The 10666-nt window shown below is 43.9% G+C and overlaps 1 protein-coding gene across 1 annotated transcript in view; it reads right to left on the bottom strand.

Annotated features, from left to right (window-relative positions):
• Positions 1 to 3773: 3773 nt before the first annotated feature.
• LOC104538287 (olfactomedin-4-like) overlaps positions 3774 to 10666 on the bottom strand; it is a 22653-nt gene continuing 15760 nt past the window's right edge. Inside the window, 1 exon segment of the mRNA XM_010181439.1 lies at positions 3774 to 4567. Coding sequence (XP_010179741.1) covers positions 3774 to 4567 — 794 coding nt within the window.

Here is a 10666-nt window from a genome sequence, read left to right as displayed (position 1 = left end):
CCACATTCATCCAAGGCCTGAAAAGACAAGTCTAATGGAAGAAGTGAAAAGATGTATTACTACCCTTTCTTGAAGTGCTCCTTTGCAGAAGGTCCCTCTCTCCCCACATGCAGTCATTGCACCGATCAGAGCCGAGTCTCCCGCCTTAGGTGCCTCAAGTTAGCCGGTGTGAAAACCACTCATCAACGAAATTACATCAAAGTCCCTGTACTGCAGTTCCCTGTGTCACCACGCGACTGATGTCCTCTCATTCAGGCTCTGTGGCAGGTACTATTTATGTTCAATATTGTTTATATACCTCAAAACCTCTACAGGGAGATGCCAAATCAATAGGCCAAGGGCTGGAATATAGTAATTTCATGCCTTTAATTTTCTGATTTTAAAAAGACAACAATATTTCTACAGCTCTGTAGAGCTTCTTATCGACAGAAGCCCTGCTGGCCTCCAGTGCCCCAGGGCACTTATGGGCCTCACTGCCCACTCCGCCCACTCCCTAGGGCTTCCTCCCACCCTGCCCAGGACCCCATGTCAGCCCCTCAAGGGCCATCAGCCCCTGCCCCACCAATGCACCAGCAGGGCTGGTCTCCAGCTACCCACAGCCCTGCCTTGCCCTGCCCAGCCATAGGTACTGCCAAGCCAGATCCACCCGTGGGTCCATGTTCTGTCCCAGCTTCGACCTTTCCCCTGCCCAGCCATAGGTACTGCCAAGCCAGATCCACCCGTGGGTCCATGTTCTGTCCCAGCTTCGACCTTTCCCCATCCCCATCCCCAGAGAGATGCCCAATGTCCTGGGCTGGGACTGCCCTGGTGTCCCCCAGCTCCCCCTCTCCTGGTTGGTTCGGTGGGATGGGCCCTGGCTGCCAGGCCCTGCCCTGATAGGTGCCAAGGGAGCCCCTGCTGCACCCTGGCACCAGCTGCCTGAGAAATATTAGTGTGGGACCAAAATCAAAGGACAAGCTCAGCCTTGCCAGGACTAAAACAACCTTGAGCCCACCAACAACACTCACCATGAGGGGTACCTGGCCTCGCAGATGCCCAGCAAGACAGCTGCCCCTGATGCCCATCACACCTCCAGCTGCTCCTTCGGGCCCACAGCCACTGAGTCCAAGCTTTTCAGAGGCTTCAACACCTCCAACACAGTCACCTTGCCACAGCATGCCAGAGCGCTGGCTGGTGGAGTCACCAGCTTCGTGGCCCTCTACAACTATGAGTCCTGGACCAAAACGGACTTGTCAGTTTTTATTTTCCCTGCTTACTGCAAGGAGGTTGGACTAGATGGCCTATAAAGGTCTCTTCCAACCCAATACTTTCTATGATTCCATGACCCAGCCCCTCCACACAAGATATTTTAAAGTTTTATAAGTGCAAGGATGTTTCTGCTTTCCTTCTGGTACTGAGCTACCAAGGTCTAACCCGATTGTGTTTTATCTTCTCTGCAGCAACTTTGTGTGGCCCTGTGAAGAGATGGCTGCTGCCACTATTTTCCTACCTCTGGGCCACCTCAGGGAGGTCCAGCTGGAGCACGGTGCCAGGTCACACAAGGTCTGGGCCACAATGCAACCAAGCATGGTGGGCAGCCACAGCATCCCCACCTCCACTGCCACCATGGGAGACTTCAGCCCAGGCCAACTGCTCTTTCCAAAGGGGAGAAGGCTAGACCACAAGGACCTATCCCCAGGAAGGACTTGAGAATCACAATCAATTCACCAGAACTTGTCAAATACATGCTACCTTCAATTCTTGCCCTAAATGATGGCGAGCTGAGGAGCCTCAAGGTCCATGCTGATGGCATTTCTTGATAGAATGTGGAAAGCTGCTCACCTTCCATGACACATACACAGATGTAGAGGGGGGGGAAAAATTGCAGTATTTTCTTCTTCTTTCTTTCTTAGCCAAATCCTTACTTGAGCTGTTACAGATTATTCACACAGCAGCCTTGCCTGTGCTGACTGATCAGATTACTGCATCAATGCCTCCACGGCTTTCAAGTTCATTTCACAGGTTTTCAAGAAACAGATGCTGATACCTGATAAGTGGCAGCACCTGGCTTCAAAATGTGCCATCAGTTCATCAGCCTCTAATGTCTCGAGTAACATCTCAGCTTGGTGGAGATACGTTACCTAACCAGGTAACATATTTCTGTGTGGGGAAATAAAGCTCCTCTTATATACTTGTTGACATACTGATTCACACCTTTGCATTGTTCCCAGAGCTGTTTAAGCACATGGAGCCCAAGTGAATGCAATGCTCCTGTTTCAAACATTTGATGCCCTGGCTTCCTGTTGCATCCCAGAAGTTACCTATTTGTCACAAACAGCTTTACAAGGCTGAGATTCTTTGAAATATTTTTTTATTAAAAGAAAAGCAATCATTTGGATCATTTGGATACATACTGATTTTGAATATCAGAGGACACAGACATGTTTGCATAGGTAACAGAAGAAAATGAACCACAGAAACTGCTTTCTTCATCATCATAAAGCTCTGAATTTCAGTATTTTAGCCTGCTTTCTGGCATGGGGAAGGTAAGACATTGTTACAGTGCACACACTCAGAAACTGTTATGCAATACCCATTAAAAAAACCCACTTCATATATCCAACTAGTTTGACCAGACTTCTGTTTTCCACAAGACCTCTTACCTTGCTGTAAGACAGAATTACCCAGGGAACAAACTAGACTGTACGCTAACAAGGCTCTCAGGAAGCTAATTAGAAAATGGCAAAAATGCTGAATAGAGGCACATTAAATAACAGGGCTGTCATTCTATGGCAATGCATGATTTACACCTAAGAGCTGCATGTGGCCAATAAAGTCAAGGGAAGGATTTGCATCACCTTACAAGAACATAAGGAAAGGAAAACAGTATTTTCTGCACTGTACTGCCAGGAAAATGGAGCCATGGTGACCACAAAACATGGCTAGATGAAGTAAGACCATTCATAAGGCCAGGTCTAGGCACATGGAGTTGCTAAGGGCAGCAGAGTGGGAAAGAGACAAAGTCAGGGAAAGCCCTGCTGTCGGTTTTGCCTCCACGTTTGCTTCAGGAAGCCAACCTGTTGCTGCAGCTACTTGAGAGATGACTGAGCTGAGGTGAGGCCCCAGGGGCAGCTGTCCCACTGCATTTGTGATAGTGAGGGCAGAGAGCTCCATCACTGCCTCGATGACTTCTCCTCCCTCCTCATGGTATGACTTCAAACAGCAAAGTGCATTTCTACCCTCTTTCCCAAACCCTTGAGCCAGATACTGCTGCTTCCACCTAACAGACAAGTTACTGTCCTCTGACCAAGTCTACTTCCTGTACTATTTTAATTCTTTGATTAATATCTCTGAGGCTTTAATTCACTCTGAGGAAGACAAGTGGATATTCATTCTCAGTTTCTAGGTGACTTGCCTGTGTTACACTGACAAATGCACATAAGTGGACAATTAGCTTCTCAGTCAATAGATAGGTTGTGCCCATCAGTTTCTGTGAACAAAATGCACTAAACCTATGCAGTAAATCTACCCTTAGAGGCACCAAACAGTAATAAACACCAATCAAAACCTAAAGAACCCAGTACTGTCAAACACTGCTGCCAGCAATACTGCTGACCAGAGTTGGCAATTCTTTTGAAGAGTATAAGCAATACGTCTGACACCCACAGGTACGGTACATGAGACCAGATGAACCCTAAACTGGTAATAGCATTGTCTAAAGATGTATCAGATCTCTCATTTTAGTTGCTGCCAGTTTTATGGCATGCTTATGTCACTGCTGAAAGTGACTTAAACTAAGGCTGAAAGGCCGCATCATATCTTAGAAGGTAAGCGTCATTGTAAACATACAATTTCTGATCTGTGGGGTTATAATTGATACTCTGGATTGTATCTAGCTTTTTATCCATAATGACATTAATTCTGCCTTCTTGGCCAGTAGTCGTGTCATACGTGTAGAAGATTTGCTCTTTCCTAGTGTTCATTGGCCTTGTGGCATACAGAACACCACATACCATGAAAGCATTGGAAACAGATGGCTTGTACTGTCTTGTCTGCCAAGTATTTAGCACATCAAGTGTGGTCTCATTGAGTTTGCTAATCACAATGTTGCCCATACTATTTTCTGTTGAATATATTACCCATAACCCACTTTCATCCACAGCAAAATCTATGTCTTGCCATGATACACCTGCATAAGAGAAACGGTTACCGATAACAGCATTTGGAAGTTCCTTCCTCAAAACCAGGGTGTTTCTTTTTAAATCATGCTTCACCATATATCTTGAATTATAAGCATGATAGTACAAAAAATTATTATAGAGGGCAGCACCACTTCCTTCCCCATATGTTATTCTACTTTCATACATGGGTTTAAACAGCAGCAAATTATCAAAGGAATTGTAAATTCTGTAGTATTCCAAGTATCTCCCATCCGTGTTCAATGGTGCAACCCAATAGACTTCCTGCTCTGGGTTAGAGGGAGAGTAATCTCTACCCCAGGAACCATATTTGTAGGAAAATCCTCTCCAGTTCAGCTTTACAATATAGGGCTGGCTAACATTCAGCAGTCCACGGTGAGTGCAGCTACCTGCAATTAAAGAGAAAAAAAAACAAACAACAAAACCAGGTTTTCCAAATGTCACCATTAGGAGAGAGTTTTTGCATACTGTAGCCTCTGAAGTGTGCTTACTAGAGATTAGCTTTGTGGCAAAGCACAGGCACAAATGCATAGCTTCATGTGTAAAAGGCTCATTTTGGGCCAAGGTCAGCAACTGGATGTCACTAACTGTTCCAAGTTGACTCAGAAAGTTAGTTTTAAAAAAAAAAAAAAAGAAAAAGAGACATTATTAGAGATATTTGGGAGGAGTGGGGAGGTGGAGAAAAGATAGGGACATCTATCCTCTGTCAGGATTAATTCACAGAAAATAAGTGTTCACTGTGCTGTTCCAGACAAGGGACAGATTTCTGTTTCTACCCATTTGATGCATGCCAGCCTGATGCACTAGGAAATCCCTTGGAAAATACAATTTCAGAAGCATTTTAAGTTATTTTCTACCTCAGTAGAACTGAGAGCATGGGAGCTGGGGATAAAAGAAAGAGAAGCATCTGATTTCTATGTATTTCAGAGGAGGGGAAGGAAGGAGCAGGAGCAGCAGTAATTCCAGAGTCACATTTCAGATTAACATTCTGCTGTCAGAATCACAGCTTTACAACAGCGCATCACAGCCACATGGTGCCTTCCACCTCAGGCCCTCAAAGAAATCGGCTGACAGTAACAATCACAGCCTAGCAAATGTAGACGATATTACTTGGACAGATATTACTTGGAGTTTTCATGTGAGTCAACTCTAAAGAGAATATAACTTCAAGCTGAACCAGGATAACGCTGTTTTTCACATGTCAACTACAAAGCCATTTTCACAGAAAGATCTTTTTTTTTTTTTAAATTTTGCTACCCAAAATATTTTACTTTTTGCACCTACAGAACATTTTTTAAGATGTACTGCTGGTCTGAGTAGAATTTTTTTCACACTTACTAGGAACACACAATGAAGTGAAATGAACATTCAATTGTGATGAACACTCTTTGGAACAAAAAAGTCCAATCGAATTTAGATACAAAGAATATTTTCACTTTACTCATGGTGAATGGCAGTGACATTCCTGTTTCTTGGTAAATTCTCAATACTGTAAGTCACTGGTGGTAAAATATTCTCCACTCGTACATGTTCTTGGGCCTCTGATGAGTCTGAAGTTGCCACTGACTCACTTTTCAAGCATTAACATTAGCTTTTTGTGTTAGTGCCACAAAAATGTCCCAGATTTTTAATCGTAAGGATATGTTCACCTGAGTTAATGGAGACAGAGATGTCAAGTGACTGGCACCGGCTCACAAGCTTAGTGGTACTCCAATGTTTCCCAGTTCTGTGGGGTGATCTAGCCAATAGGCAGCCTTCTTTATTAAAAATAAGAGTACAATATGAAGAGACCCAAGTCTCACATCTCAATTAGTGGATAAATTAATGTCCATAACTGTTTTGACATTAATGATACATCCCTCAGCACAAGAACTCTATGCACCACCAGCTATGGCATTCATTAATAAAGTCAAATTTGTCTTGAGATTGTAATACTTCACATGGGTATCATGTCACGATTGCTTACCATCTGTATGAAAAGAATGGCTGTTCATAAGCTCAGTATTCTACTTGGAAAAAGATGGGGAAACAAGATATTTGGTGAAAAACGGACTGTTACAAATGCAGAGGAATCTTTTTCTGATTTGCTTTGCCCAAGGGAAAAAGTGCTCTGCCCCCGGCACAAGGAAATCTGTGGCCTGAATGTTAGAAATGTCCAACCAAGAGGGTAACAATTGTGCCAATGTGTAAAGTCTATTTGGGCAGTGAAGCTCTCCTTCTTTCTCAAAATGTAGTATTTCTCTCCTTTCGCTACATAACATCTTCACCCTTCACAGTTTTTTGCTCTCTTGTGCTAGTGACTTAGGGGGCATGTGATTCACCTGCAGATTCTTCTCAACATCTATGAGAAAGGTGGGGAGCAGCTTTATATTAAATGTAAATCACTGTGCTGTGCTAAATCACTGTGTCTCCAGGTCACATTGACAACTTCCTTGGGGTCGGCATTGCCCATGGAAGCACCTCTGCATCACTGAGTGCCCAAGCTCATGGTAGAGAGGGTGACACAAGCTGTGAACAGCCCCATGTCCTCCCCCAGCCCCTTTTGTGCCCTGAGATTTTCGCAGCTGAAACATGGGGTGACCCTGGTTGAATGCTGTTTCCCTCCGTGCCAACAAGAATCGCAGCAAATCAGCATTCCTGGCTCGGAGCAGATGAGCATTTAAGCATGCACTTAAGTGCTTTACAAAGGATGGGGCCCTGGAGCAGAAACCTCATTTCCAAATATAGCACACAAGGAAGGCGCTGCATTGTGGCTAGCCGGGCTGCATCTCTGGAAATGGCATGTAGCATGGCCAGTAACACGGCCTCAGCACTTGGCACAGGCACCAACCTTTGGAGGTGCTTATACCTCAGCTCATGCAAATGAAGAAAACTGAGGCAGACAGTGCAAAGTGGCTTGCAGCCTGCCAGCTCCAAAAATCAATTTAAATTGTTTTTTTTTCTTATATCTCTACTATGTATTGTTACCTCCAGCATGACGGCTTCTTTCAAGCCGGTGACATATTGAATATATTACTGTGCTTAAATCACAATAAACTTATCCCAGAATTAAATGGTTATTAAATGCTCTAAAACTCTTGATTTGTTTAGAAAAATGTAGCACTGAAGCTTGTAGGTAGTAAAGCCCTGCTAAGCTCATCTATATGCAACCTCAAATAATTTTTCATGTCATTAAGCAGAACACAATTCCAGATTTATTTTAATAATTCATACATTGTTTCATAAATAAAAAACAAACGTGTGTTCAGTAGAGAGACCTTTTCTTACAAAAGAAATAATAAATTATTATTTCTTCCCTTAAAGAGATCTCTCTGCTGAACACTTGTTTGGTTTTTATTTATGAAACAATGAATTATTAAAATAAAGTTAGAAGCGTGTTCTGTTTTAATGACATCAAAAATTGTCTGAGGTTTCTATAGAGGATGTGCTTGATTTTTGTTTCCTTGAAAACTCTCCCAGAATTATTATTTTTTTTAACCAAAAAACTCTGTGGTAGTCAGGGGGTGATCTGTCTTCTGCACAGGTTCAGAAGAATTCATTGTTGTTTGTTTAATCTAAACTTGCCTCCCTGTCTGGATCTTGTGGGAAAAAAATGCACAAAGGAAACAAAGTGTCATGTAATTTTGTAAATATTAGAAGGCACTTGAAATAAATCCATATGCATTATTCAAACTTTCAAGTTTTTAACTCCTTTCTCCACTGTTTTGGGCCACTGATAAATGATGTCCTGGTATTTTTGCCTTCCTTTGTTTCCTGCTTAGCAAATAGGGGAGAGAAGGACTAGCATAGGTAGATATACACATACTTCTCCTTCTCCCTACATAAAGAACCGGTATTGCAGGTCAGTTGTTTACTAATCCCTCTGATTCATCAGAAAAGGAGTGGGCACTTAGTTCTCAGAGTTGGAGGGAGCTTGACTTGCTTGGCTAATGGACGGCAGAATTGAGCACAAGATGCATCCCGTTGGGTATCTCTTCACCCACTTCACTCTGAAGCACTCGCAGAGCACATCACTCCAACAATACAGGTGCCAAAAAATCTCCAGCAGCCTCCCACCACCAAACAGCTGCATCTGATCACAGAAAAGAAGGGACCACAGTTTGCCTATGCAGCTGAAGATCATAAGACAAGGTGAGACCCACACTTAAAGGAACTCACATGAGAGGCACAGAGACCAGGAACTGGCTGGTGCTGCACTTGCACACATGCTCTTAAGGACCAGATGTGCATCTTCCTCTCCCATCAGACAAACCACTGTATCCAGACATGTGAGCTGTCACCAGCCTTAATGTGGCTTGAGACACAGGAGGCAGAGCTGCTCAGGGAAGAGCTCATCTAGGCTCCTACAGTCCCACTGTTACAGAAAATCCCACACAGGCACCTCAGTCCTCATCAGTATCACAGGGCACAGACACAGCTGACCGAGCTGTGTCAGAGAGGACTTATGTTGTCAGCTTTCAACAGGGGGTGAGGTGGAGGGCTGGAGTTCATCTGACCTATCTTCAGGCAAGTAAAAATTTAGGTGCCTCAGCAAAGCTCCCTCCACGTGCATCTGTAGCCCAGAAGGCCAACCGCATCCTGGGCTGCATCAAAATAAGTGTGGCCAGCAGATTGAGGGAGGTGATTCTGCCCCTCTACTCTGCTCTGCTCTGGTGAGACCTCATCTGTACTGCATCCAGCTTTGGAGTCTCCAACACAAAAAGGACATTGAAGGGCTGGAGAGGGTCCAGAGGAGGGCCACAGAGATGATCAGAGGGCACCTCTCCTATGAAGATAGGCTGAGAGATTTGGGGTTGTTCAGCTTGGAGAAAAGAAGGCAGAGGGACCTTACAGCGACCTTCCAATACCTGAAAGGTGCCTATAAGAAAGCTGGGGAAGAGCTGTTCACTAGGGCATGTAGCAATAGGACAAGAGGTAATGGTTTTAAACCAGAAAAGGGTAGATTTAGGTTGGATATTAGGAAAAAGTTCTTCAATATGAGGGTGGTAGATCACGGGAACGGGTGGCCCAGAGAGGTGGTGGAGGCCCCATCCACAGAGATATTCAAGGTCAGGCTTGATGAGGCTCTGAGCAACCTGATCTAGTAAACACTGTCCCTGCTTACTACAGGGGGGGTTGGACTGGATGATCTTTAAAGGCCCCTTCCAACCCAATACATTCTATGATTCTATAATTGCCAATGTGTCTCCAGGTGCCATTCAGGCAGTCCTGGAAAGGAGGCACTGGTCAGCTCCTTTCAGGTGCCTGTAGACATGCCTCTCTCTTCGTGTATGAACATATTCATTTCAACACACAAAAAAAAGCCATGGACATTTTGGGTACGTAGGAAGTAAACTATAAGGTAAAAGTGAAATGACAGTAAGACTCCAATAGGATTGCCTGAGTTTCAGCATTAGGCCACACCAGGTCTTCCTCCTGCTGAGATCTGTTCACCAATAACTCGAAATCCTTAATTTCTAAATGTATAAAAGCTAGAAAAAAACCAGCTTTACTCTTTTTTAAAATTTTCTTTCTTTTTTTGCCTTCGAGAGTTTCATCTGACTCACTTCTCCCTGCTGCCTCTCTCAGATCATTTCAGTGAGATGTAACAAAGAATCTGCTGCAGAGTCCTCAAAGAACCATCCTGGGGTCTTTTCTCTCTAAACTTGCCCTGATGCAGCCAGATGAGAGCAGTGCAGAAGAAAAACAAATGGATAAATATTTCTTCCCACTGGAGCTGTGAGGAGAGAGATGCTGGGAACTGTTGCAGATAGGAAAGCCAGTGATGATGATGAGGATGATTAATTATATATTTACTGAGCCCCACCTCAGACATCCACCTCTTCATTTGGAGGGTAAGGCAAATGGAGACCAGTGATTCCTTTCTGCTATGTTGTTTGAGAACAGCCCTGCTCAGTCTGAGAAATACAGCAGCAAAAGCCTTGAGGGGTAGAGTCAGAGGGGCTGTGTACTACAGCACTGAGAAGCAAGAAGCTTTAATTAAACTTGCCTTTAGACTCATGGTCTTAGACAGCTTGGGGACTAGCCAAGCTCTCTCTAGTTCATGTTGCCTACCAAAAATATGCAGGAAAGAGGATGAAGGGGGAAAGAAAATGCAGTCTGAAAACAGGACAAAGAGTCAGTTTAATACAAACATTATAAATATAATATGAACTAAAAGCAGGGCAAGGCCAAATGGTTTGGCAGGAATTCAAGGCATTCAAGCTTGCAAAGAAAACATATGGAAATTGTGTTCAAATGTGCAAATGAGTGCTTGAGAGCTTCATAGGCCTAGGTGTGAGCATTCATGCAAAGCCTCCAAAATGACCATCTAGAAAATGCAGCGCTCTGACATACTTGCTCCATCTCCCCAAGCAATAACATCTTCCTACTACTGCTTATTTTCAGATGCAGTCTGCAGGACATGTAATTGCTCTACAAAGCTCTCTGCCCAAAGGATATTTGCTCCCTGCTGGGCACAAAAAGTTAGGATACACCAGTCTTGCACG

Source organism: Mesitornis unicolor, unplaced genomic scaffold, assembly GCF_000695765.1.
Source record: "Mesitornis unicolor isolate BGI_N332 unplaced genomic scaffold, ASM69576v1 scaffold15340, whole genome shotgun sequence".
NCBI classification, from domain to species: Eukaryota; Metazoa; Chordata; class Aves; order Mesitornithiformes; family Mesitornithidae; genus Mesitornis; species Mesitornis unicolor.
Note: the sequence above shows the minus strand (reverse complement) of the source record. Positions and strands in the feature narration are given on the sequence as shown.